At 39.4% G+C, this 21,179-nt stretch overlaps 1 protein-coding gene across 1 annotated transcript in view; it reads right to left on the bottom strand.

Annotated features, from left to right (window-relative positions):
• CAMKMT (calmodulin-lysine N-methyltransferase) overlaps positions 1 to 21,179 on the bottom strand; it is a 389,154-nt gene that overhangs the window by 45,906 nt on the left and 322,069 nt on the right. Inside the window, exons 4-6 of the mRNA XM_060117401.1 lie at positions 7,102 to 7,162; positions 5,039 to 5,093; positions 3,920 to 3,983 (exon numbers count right to left, since the gene is read on the bottom strand). Of these exons, the coding sequence (XP_059973384.1) occupies positions 3,920 to 3,983; positions 5,039 to 5,093; positions 7,102 to 7,162 (180 nt within the window). The remainder of the gene's footprint in view (positions 1 to 3,919; positions 3,984 to 5,038; positions 5,094 to 7,101; positions 7,163 to 21,179) is intronic.

Raw genomic sequence — 21,179 nt, 5'->3', positions numbered from 1 at the left:
GAACTTGGTCTGTCTTGTTCACTGCTATATCTTATCACTTGAAATGGCATGCAGTTAATAGTGGTTTAAGTCATTTAAATTAATTAATTAGCTTAATTTATTAGCTAACTTAAATTTAATTTTCAAAGCTATTTGTTGAACCCCTACCCAATATGAGGCACACAGATTCCATTTTGGATCTATCTAGTAAATAGAAGACCAGCTGACACTGATATTGGAGGAAGGGGCCTGGACCCAGGATGATGGCCTGGCATTTCCAAGGTCTCAACCATCCACAGGCTGCACAGTCACATGAAGCTTCATTTATTAATTATTCAAGTCAGGGATGTTGTTAAATAAAATAATGTTAAGCCAGGGGTACCTTCTTTTAAATTCACAGGAGATTTACCAATTTTTGGAGAATCCTAAGCTCATGATCATGATCTAGATGGTGCATATTGTGGGGATAAGATGCTTGGGTCAGAATCATGAGCCTAGGTCACCAAGCATTGCCATATTCTGCAGATAACCTGCTTGGTGTTAAGGACGGGTCAGTGCAGGGTACTTGTGTTGGGTGAACTAGTGAGTGTTTCAGAAAGGGCTGCTCACCTTAGGTGTTGTACTTTTATTCATTATGATTTGGAAGAGGCTTAGCATCAATAATAACTCAGTATACCATTTCTTTCCCCTATTCTTATGTCACTGTCAACACCAGCTCCAGACTTTATTGAGTAATTATTATCTGGGGGCACTGGGAGGTTTCTTTCTTTATTACACTAAAAAGCCTGTGCCAAAAAAGAGGGAACACAGTTCACACTATTTTAGGATAAATTCGAGAACTGGATGAGCCAAATGATCCCATTTCTGATTTATCCTTTGTTCCCTTTGGGTACAGATAAAATAGCATCTGAAGTGCTCTCAGCTAGAGGCCTCTGGGTTAGACCCAGCAGTGCAGTTTAAAGGCCAAGGAGAACCTCGGGGACATATACCCATGAGTCTGAGAAAATATTTAACAACATTCCCTTATACCTCAAGTCTTACTCTCTTTTCAGATATCTCTGTTTAATAAATCTCAAATCCACATCTAGCATTCTAGGTTCAAGGTAGAGAGCTCTAGAAGACATAGCCAAATCCGTTTGATACATTTTATGGAGACAATAAATAACCTTACAACTGGTTGATATGCTTCTATGAAATAAAGATTCAGAACGCCTCCATTCATTACGTCATATATTTTAAAAATAGAAATAACAGAAGATAAACAGGAAATATCAGAAAATGATATTTTTAAAGGTAAAAATCAGAATCTTAGAAGCTTAAGCGACTAGGAAGTAAGGCTCAGTTGGATTCACTCAATTCAGATGCCTAGAACAACAAAAATAATTTTTTAAATGATGAGAATAATATACAGGCCAATACTCAGATGTGATGTGTGATTGCCAGGTCGATTTTCAATTACATTTCACTGATGTATTCATTTGTTTCTTAATGTGCTCATCTTGCCCATTAAGAATAATTAGCAGCTTTGCTTAGAGATTTTCTGGCTTCTGGCAATGTTTCTCCCTCTTTTTTGTTGACATCCACTTTTACTTTTTAGAAAGTAATTTTTGGATAATATCCTACAACTGCTATATAATTTAGGCTTCCTAAAATTTTAAAGGAAAGATGTAAACAGTAATTTTTAAATGAGTTTGTTTCAATCTATATGCATCAACAGTATGTGATTCAGTGAATCTGTTATTTTACAGAAAGTGGGCACACAAATGGAAAAAAAATATTTCATTCATATTAACCTCACTCTGTAAAACAGCTTACAACGAATGCCAGTTATAAGCTCTGGTAGCAAATCAAGAATAACCTTAGTATCAAAAGCAGGAAAAACATGTTGCCAATTTTTAAGGCTTTATGCATGGCTTTTTTCTCTTAATTAAAAAAAAATTAGATCTAGTTACAACAGAAAAAGGCACACAAACATAGAACAACTGCATGATAAAAACTGAACCCTGTCAAGAAAGTCCTAAGAGATGAAATAAAACACACTAACAGTTTTGGTCTGCATCCTGAAAGGACCTACTTTATCTACATTGTAAAGTTCTTCCCCTCCTGCCCTTTGGCACCCTGCTATATTAAACCCATTGTAAAACCCAGCACAATAAAGCACTCTCAGGGCTGAGCTTCTGAGGACCAAATGTTAAAAATCCATTTTCTTGGGAGGGGGCTGTACCAATCATTTCTTTGAAAGGCCAGCGGAGTGAGTACAGAATCTGAGATTTCCTCTCTGATTTCAAGAGCTGGCATGGAATCTTTGCTGTTTAAAGCAAAGGTGCATTAATTAATGACTAGCCTTGCTTCCCTTCTTTGGAAGCTCTGTAGTTTAGCTCAACAATAATTTTAGTACAATTAAATTTACATACTCACCACAGATGCTTCCCATAGTTTGATAAAAGTTCTAATTGGTTTCTGATGCTATTAAATAAGACACCTGCTGACTTAAGAAAGACCTCAGGTTGCTGGGCCCAATCTGAAAGTTTCGGTGGTTAAAATGACCTTCCCTTTCCCAATAATCCTGCTTTTTTTTTCCCCCCCCAAAAAACATCGCTGGGGCTGAGCCAGCATACCTGACTTCCTGTTGCTCTCTGTGTTCCCTGACATGTGGAGGAGGAGCAGAGTGAAATGATACAGTGCATGGAAGAACTCAGAATAAAGCAGAGTGAATGAAACAATATCGCTCATCTTCAGGAATATTTTGAAAAACTTGCGACAGTCTGAAGATCATGATTAAAATCCTGCATTTTAAAAAAGGAAGCACCTTTTGTGATCTCTTTCCCCTGTGTGAAAGGCCAAGATTGTGATTGGCTGTTTTCCCTTCCTGATTTTTTTTTTTTTTTTTTTAAGTGTGTCAGGCAATTAGCTGGGTGGGGCTCTGTAGAGCACACAAGTGCCGCTGAACAGTATTAGCTACTGTGCTTCTGGTACCTCCTTTCTCCTGTCTGAGCAGCCTGATACAGCTACTGCAAATTTTATTTTCAAAAAATTATATAGTAGAGGCAGAAGAAGAAAATCGAAAATAGGCTCTAGTAGGATGCTTACCTCTTACAAAAATGAAAACTGCTTTGGCATTTTAGGGGCCTAAAATTCAAATAAGTAGATTGCCTCTTTCATAATGTAAATGGAAGGCACACCAAAAAATCCAAAGCAAATATATCCTCCACTTTTCCTCTCAATTTCTAACGGCTGTTAACTACCCCTGAACAAATCAGCTCGATTGCTAAAGTAGCCACAAATTATGCTTGCTTTCTTAAAGTACAGTTCAATTTTCATGAACTCTGTGTACATATTAGTAAAGCATAATCTAATATAATGGGGTTTGAACTGTAATAGCATAGCAGAAAAAAAGAGATAGCTTTTATAATCCTAAATAAAAGGAAATAATGAAAAACTGATAGCCGTTTCCAGTGGGGAGATATAGGGAACTCCTCGGGAATTAGAGTAGGTATAATATTGCATGGTCTGCACATACAACATCAAACGGAAGAAAGGTAATAATGAACATGAAGCTGGAAGTTCATTTTTACAAGCAATATCCAATATAATAAATGTTAAATCATTTATTTTATCACGGCAAATTTCAATGGAAATAAAATGACAAGAGTGCTTGAAAATTATTATGAAACAAATGTTCTTATTGCTTTGAGTGGTCCACAAATCATAAGCTCCTTTAATGAGAAGTGACTATAAAAATCCATTGAAATTAAAAAAAAAAACCACTTAGTCGTAGCCAATGAATTCCATATATTTCTACTTTTTCTTAATTACTTATCATATGTGTGTGGGGAACTCTCTTTTAATACCCCATGCTGTCTTTCTTTATATCAATTGTTACTCAGCCGGGAAAAAGGAATGAGCACAACAAACCCGTTTTCTATCTGAATAAGGATACTTCTGATGGCCTTTTCATTCCCATCAGTTAACAGAACTTCTTTGACATCTGCAGAAATAGCAACCTGAAAAAAAAAAAGGGAGCACAGCAAACAATGAGCAAATATGCTTGTCTGTGTGGAAGTGAAGACAGGAGTGACAAGCCTTCAGTATCATGCTTCCTCACCTATTTCTCTGTAACAATCTTCAATCTTTTTTCATTTTATGTCTGCATTATTTTAATCATTCAATCAAATCAGTCAATACTTTTATCATTCCATTTGCGGGAGCCTCTATCTTGCTATCATTCTGTTCGGTAATTGCATTGTGACAGCGGATGATGGTATTCTGAGAGGCTTTCATTTGTGGGCTTCTGTTTATCTAGTAGAGCCATCATACAAGGCTGTCACTCTGCCTTTCAGCTTGCTTCTGTCTGACTGCCTGATGCCCTTCATATAACTTTGCATTGCAGGCAGATGGCTTTGTGAGGGTAATTTTTTTGTGAGCTTTGACATGCTCGCACATTGGGCTGTAACCCTGACACATTGTGTAAGAGCGACAGGTTTGTCAAATGCCAATCAGTGTAACAATATGCTTTTATTTGTAGAGACATAAAAACTTGTCTAATGCACTGTGCTGCTACATAATATCTCCTGAATACATGACTCAGAACCCAGAGAATGGGGAACGACGTTCCTGAATGGCCAATCTAATTCAAAAGAATCTAATTACTGAGCGCTCTGGATCATGTTTGTTGGTGTAATAATGCAGGCAAAACATTAGCAGCTATATCATGGTGCTCCAACTGTGATTCGCCGGGCTATTCCTGTATCTTAGCAAATGGGACTATAATCTGAAAAAAAAAAAAATGCTTTCGCTATGGCGAAGAAACACTGTGCCAGGCCTGGAATGTCACAACAAGCAATATTGACTACACTGGGGTAAAATGTTTCTGCTCATCGAGGCAACCATAAAATCAATATGATCCGAAAGTAAGTCAATCTAGAAGGTCTCTCAAGACCCGGCAGCTTGACCGCAGCTGATGCTGTTGACGGTTCTCTGACCCAGCAGTTGGAGGCCCTGGAACATTTTTCCTTTTGTTCCTCCCTCTGAATGGGATTGGAATTGAGAAAAGACCTACCATGAGCCCAGCCAAGCATGTCATGCCACCCCCTAGCTCACACACAGCAAGGTCCCTGAAAGAGAGAAAAGAAATGGTAGAACCCACACAAATTAGATGAAAATGGTCAGAGAGATATATATGTTACAAGAACAAATTGCCATCTGCAGTGAGAACGGCGCTACCAGGAAGTTGTGGAGACATGACGAGGCTACCGCATGTCGTTTTGCGTTTTAAAAATAATTATGAAATAGAAAAGTCACAAAGCAGGCAAATCAGTGGGGGTTCCCTCATTAGTGTTCACTGCAACATTACCACCGCTGAGCTGAAAAATCGGAGAAGGTTCCCTTTTTTTCCCTTGTCAATGGCGCTGTCTTTTAGAACTAAACTAGCTAGAGTAGCGAAAGATAATTGTTAGAAAAGGATAACACTGTTAATCCACATTCATTCCTTCAAAAACAGTTAGTTAGACAAGTAAATGAAGAATATACATGAGTGTATATATACCTATATTATGGTCACATACACACAACACACACACACAAATACATGCAATCTTGAATTAAAAAAAAAATTCTAAAACAAACTGAAACATTTTGGAAAGCTGAACCGCCCCCATAAAGAACAATTACACAAAGAGCATTTAGCAATTAACACTTAAATCACAATTGACCCCAACACAACACAGTGAATAAACAATGCAGGGACATAATATGGTTAAGCCAGCAAACCCAGGCTCAAGTAGTGACTGGGCTCTGACTTCACCGCTCACAAGTAAAGCAGCTCAGAGTTAAAGCTGATAGTCTGGGGTGGGGGGGTGGGGGGGTGCAGTCTGGCACTCTGCACTTACCTTCCTCTTTGTGCCTAAATATCAGCCCTCAATGTGTGACATTCTTGCCCTGGCCCAGTGCTCGCTGATCGGAGCTCCAGGCAAGCTTAAGCACAGCGAGATGAGCAGATGCCAGACTTCTAGGGCAGCTCTGCAGCCCAATTCAATACTGCCCTGTTCTTACTTTATATGCTTAGACTCTTTAAGAGATCGTTTCTTCTTCCCAGTTTGGGAAGGTTATTTCCTCAACAGGATAGAAAAAAAGAGAGAGAGAGAGAAAGAGAGACAATCAAGGGAGGGAGAGGTGAAAAGAGAAGGAAGAGGAGGAAAAGAAGCCAAGCAAGGACATTCATATTCTGAAATACACATAATGAGTATTTAGTTGTTCAAAGCAATTACAGACCGGTTGGTAAATATGGACCCATAGAGCTTCAAAAACTACATATTATTGACCCCATCTTGTAAATACATATTGTTAAAACACACACCCAATCTTGTAAGTATATATTGTTAAAATGATAACTAACGGCTTGTCTGGAATCATAATGGGCTATTCAGGAAGCATATATTGGATGACTTTTATAAAATGAGAATAAAATGAAAAAACCCATATTTTCTGGGTCTACCAAACATCTTCAGCATTTTTTTAAAAAAGGAGTTTTTTCTTTTTCCTGAATCCCATCCATGGTTTAATCTATAATGCACATTGACAGTTGAAAACATTCATTTCCATAGCATGAATCTGTAACAGTAATTTATATTTTACAAATACATATTGTCTTGGGTATATAAAATACCTTTAAAATCAAGGGTGGGATGGCATCTTTAAATAATAGCTGTGGGGTATTTATTTATCAAATGGTCTGTAGTGACTTCCCCAGCAGAAGTTTCAAGAAATGTCTTTATTGTTTTTTTTGACCATCACAATCGGTAAGGATGGATTGAAGCTTCACCTTTGTTTCCCCAAAATCAAAGTGAAATAAAATGCCTTGAGTGGAAATCAAAAGCCTTTGACATACAGCAAAAAGCTTGCTGTGCAATATTAGTACCCAAAGGCAATTCAGATTTCTTTTTCAGAAGCAACATGTTTTCACCATGACCTTTGTTCCCCTTTCCTTCCTTTGTTTCTTTCTCCCTTTCTTAGATATATATATTTTTTAACAGTTTAATTTGAAGCATGTAATCATGGCGCTCTTTAATATGCAGATACAGTGCCCATAGTGGGCTAAACAAATTTTTAGGTGCAGCTTTGTACCTGAATACATCACTGTGCTTAAGGCAGTAGTAAGCCAAAACCTCTTCAGCCGGCCAGATGCCTGGAAAACACAAGAGGATGCAGACTCTTTGATTACAGAAGTTTCTTCTACAAACACTTTCTACAGTCACTCTCGTAAGAAATGGCTTTTTGAAAATAACGTTCAGTACAAGCTATTTCAACTTGACTCAAACTTACCATAATGATTACTGGTAACGTCATATCACATGCATTTCTTTTGTTGTTGATTATAACTCTTTTCCCAGGAAAATAGGATAATATCCTAAATAATTTTGACTAGATTTCAGTCACAACGAAACAGTAAAACAACAACAACCAAAACGACAAATATCCAAAATTCAATTTTAAATGGTATTTCAGGTAGATCTCACTCTTGTACACATGAATCTTCTTTTTGGCCAATTCATAAGCATCAGTTGAAGACAAACTGTATATGCAGCTCATATTCAGCAAAAATAAATGGAAAAATCATTTGCAGGAGCAAATAAAACCATTGAGGTCATTTTACCTTTTTGTTTGATTCTATACTAATGTTTTTCAATATGCATAATTATTTCATTTCTTCAATTAAAAAAATCAAACTGTAGTATAAAATTGAGAAATTTAAATTTCACCAACTTTAGTACATCTTTCAATTTAACAATAATCCTACCCACTAAATTCCATGGAGGGGCATTTTCTAAAGTCATCATCTGTAAATCATTTATTTAGAAGACATATAGTTTTCATGAATGAATATAAATTGTTTTAAGAGAAGACAGACATGCTTGGAAATTATAGTTTCTAGTGGTTATCCCAGGATTACAAGTGCTTTTAATTTTTTTCTTTATACTTTTGCTATTTTCCAAAAATTTTTACGATGAATATATATTGCTCTTATAATCTGAATAAACTATACCCTTATAAAAATTATGTTTTCCCCATGTGGTCAGACTTAAAGATCAGGCAGGGTACCAGGCATCCTGCACCACCTGGGGCTGAGAATGCCATGTGGTCTTGGGAAAGAGCAGGGAATGTTCCTTGCCTTAGCACTAAGCACTCTTCTAATGGGTCCTGATGCAAAGTTGAAACACCTAACGTGACTTAATTTTCCCGGATGCATCTCCAGCTTCAAGGAGTAAGAAATGCAAACATTTCAGAGAAGATGATGTCAAAGAAATGGTAAGTAAAATCCTAAGAGAATCAATGGATAGACATACAAACAGCAAAGAAATGACTCTATAGAGCATCTGTTGCAGGAAAGTCCAGTCAGGTGTACTCACTAGCTCAGTCTTCCTGGCATTTCTGGTAGAAATGACAGTTTGGGGGAGAAACAAAGTAAACCAGCAAGAAGCGTCTGTAGTCATATTTAGAAGGAAAGTCAGAGAAGCAGTGGAGTGTAGCAGTTAAGATCACAGGTACTTAGGAACCAGACTCAGTTGGGTTCCAGCCCCAGCTCTGCATTCCCTAGCTGAGTGACCTTGGCTAGATTACTGAACCTCTCTCTATTCCTCAGTTTCCTCATCTATAAAATAACATTATTGTAATATCAACCTTACAGGATTGCTGTGAGGATTAAATGAGTAAAGTATATGAAATGTATTTAGAACAGCTTCTAACTCATAACAAGCTCAAAGAAAATGAAAGTTGTTGTTAATGTTTTTCTCCTGCAAAGGAGGATAAAAGAGTGGAAGAGATAATATGTGAACCCCAAACAATTATCCTAATAACCAGAACACACAGAGAACCTTTTTAGCCTACTCCTAATGATTAGCTTTGGCACGACCCCAAAGTCCTAATACCTGGCCTACCTCCACACAAAAAGAACTCCAGAAAGACTAAAACACATAATAAAATTCTCTGAAGGAAGAGCCCAAGACAGTGTTCCACACCAAGTGAATATAATCACCACAATAATGAATTTCTTTATGCCTTTAGTAGATGGTTTTGAGGTTTTAAAAAATAATGATAGGGGAAGGGTATTTAACTAAAATTCAAGCCTTGATTAAGTACAAAAATTTGACTTCTAAAAGGCATAGTCTTTTACAATAGTTTTATAATTTTCTCCCCAAAATTATAGAGGTTGATTTTTAACTAAATTAAATACAAAAATTTCAAAGAATAAAGTTTAAAAATCACCTAAAATTCCACCACTAGTATATAATCACTGTTAACATTTTGGACATCATTCTGAAAAATCTCTCTAGGCGTAAAGATATTTTACACAAGTGGGATCTTCTCATGGATGTATTCAATAATCTCATTTTGCCCTACTCAGTAGGATGGATAGATTCCCACGACAAAAAAAATATACTATACCTGCATCATTTTTAATGACTGCCTAAATATTTTATGTTTGCATCATAATTTATTTAACCAGGTTCCTTTTGATAGACACTTAAGTTAATTTCTAAGTTTTTGATATTATGAGATTATAAAGTGGTAAAATAAAGACACATTTTTTTCCCCAACATATAATTTTTCTCCTTAGGTCAAATGCCCAGAAATGGGAAATCTGGTCAAAAGTCAAGTACATTTCACATTCTGATATATCAAACTGCCCCCCCCCCACAAAACTGTACCAAAGTACACCCCTAATAAGGGTGTTTATTTCCAGGGGACTTCCCTGGTGGTCCAGTGGTTAAATGTCCATCAACTAAGGGATGGCTAAATAAAATGTGGTATGCCCATGCAATAGACTATTATTTGGCAATAAAAAGAAATAAAGTACTGATTCATGTTACAACATGGATAGAACATGAAAACACTATGCTAAGTGAAAGAAGCCAGACACAAAGGACCACATGTTTATGTCTTATTTTTCCATTTATGTGAAATGTCCAGAATAAATGAGGGGTGATTGCTAATGAGTATGAGGTTTCTTTTAGATGTGATGAAATATTCTAAAACTGACTGTGATGATGGTTCCACTACTCCGTGAATATACTAAAAAAACAGTGGGTGAATTGTATGGTATGTGAATTAAATCTCAAAGCTGTTATCTTAAAAAGTTTTCTCATTCCATTACATAAGAATGTAATGGTCTTTTAAAAAATATTTTATTTTTAAAGAAATTATACACATACATAGTTTAAAGAGCCACTGAGTTTTATGAGAATGATTAAGACAAAACAGTAGTACCCAGCCCACCTGCCCAATCTTTCTCCTTCCTTAGGAATTACTGCTTTCAATTCTTTTAGCTGATTCTTCTGGTAATTACATTTTTCTACATACATGTTTACAATGTTACTTCTTGATTTTTCAGTTTTAGGCAAAATCTAATGACCCCCATTATGGAAGGTAAGCATTTTTTACCTTTATCTCTACTCCTCTCCCCACACCACACATACCACACTCCTCAACCATCCACCATCACCATCTTCCTAATACAGGTATATTATAATTTGGTAAGGTCACTACTCATTGTCAATTTTATTATAACCATGAAAAAAAAAAACAACTGAGCTATGTTGTAAACTACGTTTGGTTTTTCTCTCATGCATAATATTTCCCCCCTCTGGAGTTCATAATTGTCATTTTTTTCCTCTCATTTGCTAAGATTTTTTATTCAATCTCAAAATCCAGTTGTTGATTTCTCCTTTCAATACAGTCACTCACATGAGGTATTCTATCAACTTCATTAGGAAATATCTCCTGCGTTTCCTGACCTGCCTAGGTCTGGACTGGACGCCCAATATACTTAGTGCACCAGTGTAGCTCTGATCTCCTGAAATCCATCTTCCTTATCATTCCAGCCTTCCTTTTGCCCTTCTGCTGTGTTCCATCTCTCATGTCCTCTATGCTTTGTCTTCCTTTCTTGATTTACTTCCTCATTTTAGTGTAACACAGGCTCTGGCAGCTTCTTGAAAAAAAGTGTGTGGAAGGTAAATGTTAGAGAGCTTAGATGATTCAATGGTGATTTCAACCTGGAAACTCCATGTTTTTCAATTCCTGAAAAAAGGTTCTTGGGAAGTTCCATTGATTACTTCCTTACCTCCATTTTTATGTCTTCTTTCTCTGAAACTTATGATTTGGATGTTGAATCACCTGAACTCATCCTCTAATTTTTTTTTATCTTTTCTCTCCTGCTTTCCATCTCTTATTGTTTTCTACTTTCTTGGAAGTTTTCTCAACTTGATCTTCCAGCTCTTTTATTGTTCTTTTCATTTATGCTATCATTTGTGGTAGTTCTCTGAATATTTCTTTTTCAGAGCATCTTACTCCTGTTTCATGAATGCAATACTTTTTAAAAATTACTTGAAAATATTAATTTTAGCTTAAGTTTTCTTATCTTTACATAGTTTGTCTTCCTCATGTTGCTTTTTTCTGTTTATTGTTTTTGGTACCTGTCACATTAAAAGCTTTCCTCAGATACATCTGGTAGTTCTTTGTTGTTCACATAAACGTGATTGTAGAAAGATAAAAAGCTGATTGGAGGTGAAGAGGGCTGAGGAGTGCGGGTGGGATGTGAGTGGAGAGGCTCAGCAATCAGTCAACATTCGTTAACCTAGTCCCTCCACTCTGCTTTTGGTGCACTCTCTGATTTCAACTGTGCCTATTGTCCTCCAACCCAAAAACCCATGATTTAACCCTCTCCAGAGAATAAACCTCCTCTTCTGTTGGCAGTACAGAAGGGGAAGTTACCCAGTAGCCTGGAATGGGGCAATTACTGCTTCTTAACCTATTTTCAATCAATCCTCCTTATTTTAGTGCCCCCTCAACTCCTACTTTTAGAATTACCTGGTGACACCAATTCCTGAGCCTTTCAAAGTTTCAGGTATGAACTGGGTTGGTTCTCAACTTTCCCAATTGCTGGCTTTCTAATATCTGCTAAGTCAATGACGTCTCATCCATGTGCTTCTTGGCTTCCAAAATTATGTTCTATGTTCTCTTATTTTGTCATCCTTGTGGGTTTATGTCTTAAAAACATTCCTTTAACAGTGGTTCTGCTTCACGTAACAGAGAGAAACTCATTGGAAAAGTGATGAGAATAATTTTTAGAAGGACATACAAGCCAAGGATGTGAATGGCAAGGGTTTTTTTTTTCCTCAAGATTTTTATACTCCATTAATAATATTGTAGGGTTCTATCAATCAATTATAGGCACTTTTGCTATATTCTTGACATCATCGGATGAGGCAGAGCAGAACGAGCATAGTGGCATTTACAGCAGCGAAAGTATTGATCCCCCCCAAAGCATTACAAAACATTGTAATTAATGGCTTATTCTAGATAACTTGTTTTCCAAAACACATGCCATGAATTAGGACACTTCCTTAAAAGTTATTCAGTCACGTGACTTCCTATTCCTTAGTGCTTTCTGTATAAAGTGAATTACTTTAACTCATAGGAGAAAAGACCTTTTTCATCCATTGGACCTCCTTAAAAGCATTAGCTAAACAAGAGTTCTATTTGGAAGAAGAATATTATTCTTAGATTTCCATGGTCATTTGGTTTCATTCCTTTTTTTTTTTTTTTTTTTGAACAAAGGTTTTATTCCCTACAGATAGTTCTGTCAGAACTGGGCCTATTGAATCTGTTAGACTTCAGAAAACCCATAGTCAGCCAACACTAAAATATGAAAAATTAGCTGTCTATGTAGAAATAATGAGGGGCAAAGTTGGTGATGTGATCTATTTCATGTATGTAACCACTTTTTTGTCATCTCTGAAGTAGCTTGTTTAGAATTACTTTAAATGCCAAGCTTTGTGGTTAATTTAGAAACAAACACATTCATCATTAACCCAAAGGCTGAACAAATCCCAAATTTCACTGTCTGTAGATATTGAGACATGAGTCTCTAGCCAAGCATGGGTCTTTCTAGATCACTTCCATTTGAGAGCTTTTTGCTTCCCTGTAGTCCGTGCTGTCAGATGTAGACAGCATCTGACAGGCAGCACTGCTGACTCCCTCTTCTCACTCTAACAGCTTGTACTTGCCCCATGATGACAACACACCTAGCTCTTGCGGCAGAGACATGGCTTTTCTGTGCTCAGCTGACATTTGGACAGCAAGCAGCAGCTTTCTTTACCCTCCTCCATCTAAATGATCATGTCTATCATGCAGGAGTCAGAAGTAAGGCCTCTCTCAAACCTGAGACTTAAACGGAGAGCCCAGCACAACTTTAGCTAAGCCGTTGACTCTTCTGGAAGAAGAAATGCACCAGTGGATATTACTAAAATGGCTGGCATGAGTAGGTAAACCTCTTGGACTGTTTTCAGTGTTTATGCTCTGTGTCCTTCTCCTTAAACATTTCTGCTTTGTCACTGATGCTTCAACCCAGATTAGAAATCCATAAGAAGACTACGGAATGCTCTATAAATATTTATTGGGCAGCTACTATGTTTCAGGCCCTGCAGATCAGCAGGGAATGATACAGCATGGTCACTGGAGATTCAGTCTTGTTAGGGAAGCAGACTATTAGACAGACAATTACACAAATAATGTCCCTAATTATAACTGTAATAAATACTGTGTGGGAAAAATAGAGGGTGCTTCTGAGAACCAATCATAGGGGGCTTAACCTGGTTGGAGGGGAGGTTGGGAGGAGTCCATCAGGGAACACTTCTGTGTAGAAATGGCATGTAGGCTGAGACCCAGAGGATGAACAGCCAAGTAGAGGAGGAAGAGGGACACAGGGCTGGAGGGAATGGTCCACAGAAGGGGAGCACCATGAAATAAAGCTTTGAAAAGAAGAGCGTGATGTTCCAGGAATGGAAACAGGGTCAGTGGAGCTGTAGAATAAATGAGAAAGGAATAGGGAGGACAAGATGAGACTGGAGGGGTGTTTAGGGGCCAGACCCCACAGCCTCAAAGGCCATATTAAGAACTTTAAATTGCACCTTAATATAAATGATATGTTTTAAGCGGCAGAGTGGTATAATCAGATCCACATTTTAGAAGATCAGTCTGGCTACTCTAGAGAAAATAGATTAAAAAGGGGCAAGAGGAGGTGGGGGAAACTAGGCAGGAGACTACTACAATTACCTAGGTGGGTGCCGATGGTGGCTTGGGTGATGGTTAGTGGAGATGAAGAAAAGTGGAAAGATTTGGGCTATATTTAGAAGGTACACTGACAAGACTTATTAGTTAATTAGATGAAGGGGGTGGTAAGAGAGAGGGAAGTGTCAAGTGTGACTTAGGTTTATGGCATGAAGAAGTGGGTAGATGATGTACAGCACATACGTATAGGATTTTCCTTCAATTTTACATGACCTCCTCCTCAGGCTGAATTCATGGTACAAAAATACAGCGAGCAGTCTGGGGTCTGATTCTGGGTCTACCACTAACAGTCTGTGTGATACTGTGAGTAATTTAGCCTTTCTGAGCATCAGTATCCTCATCCACGAAACACTAGGCTTGGGTAAGATTATGCTAGGGGGCTTTCAAGCTATAAAAAGCTACAATAAAGAACCACACCTCATGCTCTAGAGTTAAATAGAGTTCAGCTTGAATACTGGCTCTTACTGGCTATGTGACCTTGGGCAAGTACCTAAACTTTTTAAGCCTCATTCATTCATTCAACAAACAATTATCGGCAGCCAGGCCTGTTCTAGGAGTTGGAGATACAGCAGTGATTAATAGGGGCAATAAACAAAGTAATTTTAGATAGTGATAAATATTGTGAAGAAAATAAAACGTTAATGAAATGGAGAATAACTACTGGGGTGGGGCTGTTGCTACCTTAGGCAGCATTGTTGGGTAACGCCTCCGTTTTCTCATTTGTTAAGTACAAGCAATAATGTTACTGAGTCCAAGCTCGCTCTGCTTGCCACGCGACAGGCCAAGAAATCGGAGACGAGGTGTTGAGGCAAGGAATACAACTTTATTCGGAAGGCCGGCAGACCGGCAGACTAGTGTCTCAAAATAACCATCTTATCGGGGTTTGGATGCCAGTTTCTTTTATAGCACAGAGATGGGGGAAGAGATGAGCAAGTAAAGTAAAAAGGCCAATGCCGCAGAGCAACTAAGCCCGTGCGCCACAACTACTGAGCCTGTGCTCTAGAGCCCGCGAGCCACAACGACTGAGTCTGAGCGCCACGACTACTGAAGTCTGCGCGCCTAGAGCCCGTGCTCCTCAACAAGAGAAGCCACCGCAGTGAGAAGCCCGCGCACCACAACGAAGACCCAACGCAGCCAAAAAATAAATAATTAATTTTAAAAAAAATAAAGTAAAAAGGCCATAAGATGTGCAAATATCCCTTGGAATGTCCAGCCTCCAGGCGGGGATGTGTTAATTTCTTCTTTCTTGCAGCAATCCCCGGGTGGACAGGGTCAGGATGTTTCCCTGGACAAAGGCACTTTGGTTTAACATTCAGGCAGAGGGGCAGGGTTCCCCGAGGCAGGCCATTATGTATAGAAAGTATCCTTTTATTGAACAAAAGCAGTGGAAAGCAAAGGTTAAGGTAAAAGAAACAGGTCCAACATGTAGTCAGATTTGGCTCTTCCCGGTTGCAACAACAGTACCTATTCATACCATTGTTGTGAGGATTAAATGAGATAATGCATGTAAGACACTTAGTGCCTGGGAGATAGCACATTTTTTAATAATGTTAGCTATTGCTGCTGCTATTGCCCTTGTTATTATTTTGACATGTTTCTATCCAGGGAATTTTATCAATCTTCATTATATTTTTATGATACCTTCAGGGAGATTATTATTCCTAATCGATAACCCACAAAATCAAACCAAAACTGAACGCTGGAAAAATCTGTCCTAGCTATGGGAACTTTGAAAATCAATCCTAAGTAAGAATTCCATATATATGGACAATACTTGCTCTATATTTGTCCCTCTGCTCTGACCAATTAACAGACTTGCTCTGAACAGTAATTATTAAGCACAAGCCTCCCTGTGTTTGTGGAGAGAGATCATGGAGAACACGCGTACATCTGGGTGAAAGAGAACATCCGTGTAGCTCAGTACAGTGAGAGGGTAGAAGCTCGCTCTGTGACATTCTAACATTTGTTGAATGCTGACTGCCGCCCAGGCACTACAAGGTAGATGAGGAAATCAAGGCACTGAGAGGTTATGAAAACTTCCCCCAAATTAGGCAGCTATTTTGTCATAGAGTCGGAATTTGAATCCAGGTAATCTGACTCTAGAGCCGTTATTCTTTTTTTTTTTTTTTTTTTTTTTTTTTTTTGCGGTACGCGGGCCTCTCACTCCTGCGGCCTCTCCCGCTGCGGAGCACAGGCTCCGGACGTGCAGGCTCAGCGGCCATGGCTCACGGGCCTAGCCGCTCCACGGCATGTGGGATCTTCCCGGACCGGGGCACGAACCCGTGTCCCCTGCATCGGCAGGCGGACTCTCAACCACTGCGCCACCAGGGAAGCCCTAGAGCCGTTATTCTTAACCTCTGTGCTATACTGTTGTCCACTAGATTGCAAAAACAAGGGTCCAAATGAATTGCTTTGCAATGTTATTTCTTCTGTGCCAGTGGAAGCCAACTGATACAGATAATGAGCATGTGGAAGTGAAGGGACACAAAAAATTGCCCAGGTATTTCAACAGTAAATTCTTCTAGGACTACAAGCTGGGTCGGCTTATGCGTGTGATTTGATTAGAAATGCATTAAATTTTAAAACTTAAATTTTAATTCATATACCTATTAATTTGATGATTATGAGGTAAGGGAAAGCCGAAAGGAGTCCCAGCTCCAGTGTGAAGCAGAGGCAGGGAGGGAAAGAGAGTCTTCAGAGAGTATTCCCCAGACCAGAGCCTTCAGTCTGATGGTCAGTTTTAGAGTAGATGCTGCGAAATCAAGTGACATGAGAAATGTAGACAGGACGAGGAAGATGCTGAAGCACCACTGAGAAAAAGGAACACACTGCAGCCACAGCCACAGGTTCAGCGGCTCAGACAGTGAAGACGTGAACTTGGAAGACAGCTCTGAGGCTTATTAGCTTTGCGACCTTAGCAAGTCACTTAAGCTCTCCTTGCAACAACTCCTTATCTGGTAGTAATAATACTGTCTAAACTGTAAGTATAGATGGGAATGTAATAGGGAAGAACAAATCTGACTCCAAATTGGATCTGTTTCTTTTACTTTAACCTCTGTATTCTATTGCTTTTGCTACAAGTTAAGAGTGTTGCTTATAGCCTGAAATATACAGGATAACACATCCTCAGGCTCTGACCTTTAAGGTATAATATAACATTTTCCATTCTTACAGAGATAAAAAGTTGCAGAACGGAGAATAACACTTGCTTGTTGGAGGTTTACAGGAACATGTGACCTGACTTAGTGGACAGCTGCAAGAACAAAGGACTGGGACACCAAGAAGTTTACAATAACCAACCACACCCCCTCCCCTTTTAGTATAAAAGAAGCCTGAAATCTAATTTGGGGAAGACGGTTCTTTGGGACACTAGTGTACCATCTTCCCCATCTGCTGGCTTTCCAGATAAAGTTGTGACCCCTTGCCCCACCAACTCGTCTCCGGATTTATTGGCCTCTCGTGCAGGAAGCAGTATAAGCTTGGACTCGGTAACACGAGGATTGAATGAACTATAAGAGTACCAAGTAAGTGCAATTATTTATTTATTTTTTATTTATTTATTTTTTTTGCGGTACACAGGCCTCTCACTGTCGTGGCCTCTCCCGTTGCGGAGCACAGGCTCCGGACGCGCAGGCTCAGTGGCCATGGCTCACGGGCCCAGCCGCTCCACGGCACGTGGGATCCTCCCGGACCAGGGCAGGAACCCGCGTCCCTTGCATCGGCAGGCGGACTCTCAACCACTGCGCCACCAGGGAAGCCCCCAAGTAAGTGCAATTAGTGTTTGTTGTTGTTGTTATTAGCATCACTTATTGAACACTTACTACCTGGCAAACACTGAGCTGTGTACTTTATATAGATTATCTCATTTAATCCTGAAAACAACCCTATAAGGTATGTACTGTCGTTATGGCCAGCTAAGGGGCACAGCGAGGTACACCAAAGCACAGAAAGTTTCAATGGCATAGCCAGGGTTTGAGCCCACCTACTCAGTCTCTAAATCTCAGTCTCTTAAGCACTACACTAATTGCCCCAACCCTGGTGGCTGGTTCTGGAATCAAAAGGACTAGTTTCTAGTTCTCATGACTCATTCAACAACTAATTTTGGGACTTTGGACAAATCATATTTGGGCTCTAGTTTCAAGAATAAATTGGAAGGGTCAAATTGATTTCTGAGGACCCTTCCAGCTCTAAATTCAATGCCTATAGATCGTTATAATTGTGCATTTCCAAACTAAAGCTATACAGTCATCAGTGGGCTTTAGTCCATGACATTTTAAAGAAATTAGGTTGGTTAAAATGTTTCATTTGTACTATAATTCAGGAAATATTTTAGAAAGGATTCAAAACCATCTTAGAGATCAAGTCTTCATAACATGTCCACTTTTTTTTTTTTTGCGGTACGCGGGCCTCTCACTGTTGTGGCCTCTCCCGTTGCAGAGCACAGGCTCCGGACGCGCAGGCTCAGCGGCCATGGCTCACGGGCCCAGCCGCTCCGCGGCATGTGGGATCTTCCCGGACCGGGGCACGAACCCGTGTCCCCTGCATCGGCAGGCGGACTCTCAACCACTGCGCCACCAGGGAAGCCCAACATGTCCACTTTTATTGAATTAGAACTGCCTTTGTTAATTAAATATCACAGCTTCAGAAAAGAACTACTCTACATCTATATATTCTACTTGTGATAGCTTTTTATTTACTTAATCCAGCATATTAATAACAGACAACTTCCTCAAGTCCAATTTTTCCTTTTCCAATACTGAGCACAGTTCTCAGATATATGCTGTATTTTTTCCTCAAACATATTACTTTCTCAGAATAACAAACTACCTTTTGGGCAGAAGAAATTCTCCCAAGGTCTCAAAGCACAGGTAGAAGAATCTCCCAGTGTGAGCTCTCTGGGTGAGTAAATGTTCCATCTCCATTGGTCAGAGAGGATGTGAGAAAGTGAGAACAGTCATTTTTCCGAAAGGTAGACCCAGGAAATCAGACCAGAGAGCTCTGAGCAGGAGAGAAACATGGCCTGGGTTCCCCCAGGAACGCAGCACATCCTTCCCATAGGCAAAAAAAAAAAAAAAAGGGGAAGACTTTCATTGCCAGTTTTACTCCAAGTAACATCCTCCCTCAAGGCCCTCAGTGCTCAGTGTCCTCAGCGTAGAATCACCCTTTTTAAAATAGGACTGTCTTGTGTCTTAAAACATCAAGTAAGAGGAGTTATGTGTCAAATGGAGTGGAACAAAGAGGAAAGTATTAGAAATAATTGCTAGTGTTCCTTATGTTAGGTATCTGATCACTTCACCCATGTAGACACACACTTGTTACATGGCACACCAAAGGAGAGTAAGGAGGGTGTGGTCCTCCTCGAGTTATGTATGATTCCTGAATTTGATTTCTACAGCAGCTTCCTGCCTTGGAGTCCAGTTTTATCTCACTTCTGGGTAAACACTGATACTGAATTCCAAACAAATTGAAAACTTTTTGTTCCATGTGGAGTGCATGCTCTGTGCATTTATGAAAGCCCCCCTGGAGAGAAAATGGTATTTAGGAGGCACATGCTACAGATGCCAAAGCCACAACGTACTTTTATTAAAACGGCCCTGGCATTAGGCTAGTTAGGCAACAGAACTTGTTTATTTAGCAGTGTCATTTGGAAGACACCAGCATTTCAAAACTGCCTTCATTCCAAATTCCTCCTCTTAGGAAGGAGGATGAGGAGGACAAGGAGGACCACCTCCCCTTTTTATAGCAGGAATTGCCTGTAGCAAGTTCCAAAAGGTAACACACCATTTAGCAAATTAACTTGGTAAATAAGGCAACGTCTTGCTGAGGTTCAGTCTAAACCCACTTTAAATAAACCCCTCGGGCTTCCCTGGTGGCACAGTGGTTGAGAGTCCACCTGCCAATGCAGGGGACACGGGTTCGTGCCCCGGTCCGGGAAGATCCCACATGCCGCGGAGTGGCTGGGCCCGTGAGCCATGGCTGCTGAGCCTGCACGTCCGGAGCCTGTGCTCCGCAATGGGAGAGGCCACAACAGTGAGAGAGAGGCCCGCGTACTGCAAAAAAAAAAAAAAACCTCTCTCTGCCATTCTATCTGAAAGTAAATGTATAATATTCAGGTAGCTAAAAAAACGAAACCAAAGGAACACTATGAGAGTTGGCTGGGAATCTCAGCTGTGCAAAATGGCCGCCTGTCCTTGCTGTCTCCCTGCTCATCATTATTCATTGGTATCAGGGAAACATGATGGTCTGCTCTCCAGAAATTTCTGCTGGTACCCGAGCTTGGGTGGCTCACTGCAACTAATGTGGAAATGGAGTGCGAGGCACGTCCTGGCTGTCAACACAGGGGTCTTGCTCCGTCGGGGCCATCTACAAATGGCTCCAACCAACTTGTATGATTGTCTTTAACACCTTTTTGTATTTTTTAAAGAAATGAATTTGATTTCATTTTCCTTCCCCAGTTTTCAAATAGTCATTAAAAATTAAACAACACTGGGAAAAGCCTTTTGTGATTATAGCCTTCATTCTCCTGCAACAAACTGGATCTATAAATTTACGTACCATTGTAGATGTAAATTACAAAATTTATATTCAACCATATTAAAACATCTATTCCAAAAATGATTACCAGTTGTGAAAAGCAGACAGGCTTATCACTTGCTGTCAGTTGTTCATGTCTAGTTAAGCAATAATGTGCTAAAACTGCTCTTTTGTTTTGTGTAAGAATTTTGGCAATAGAAGAAATGAACACTTGGTTAATAAAAACTCAGGCTGCTTTTTGCTTTGATGGAGGAAGCAGCTGCCTGTTTTCATTTGCTGCAGAGCAGCAAAACCCATCAATATAATAAGCAGCTTAGATGCATCCATCCACAGCATCTGTAAGGATATAGGGCTATTCGCTCAAAACCAATCCCTGGTTTAATTTTAACAAAGATGTGTCTGACATATTTGAAAATGCATTCTAATAGGTTTGGAAACATGAACAATTTCTCTTTCTTTTAAACACTTTTTATGGATTCGAAAGGGTAGTATACATAGCTGAATGATAGCAATGATAAAAACCAGTCCAAACTGTGAGGCCA

Source organism: Mesoplodon densirostris, chromosome 14 (genome assembly GCF_025265405.1).
Source record: "Mesoplodon densirostris isolate mMesDen1 chromosome 14, mMesDen1 primary haplotype, whole genome shotgun sequence".
NCBI classification, from domain to species: Eukaryota; Metazoa; Chordata; class Mammalia; order Artiodactyla; family Ziphiidae; genus Mesoplodon; species Mesoplodon densirostris.
The sequence above is the reverse complement of the archived record's forward strand: the minus strand, read 5'-3'. Positions and strand labels throughout refer to the sequence as shown.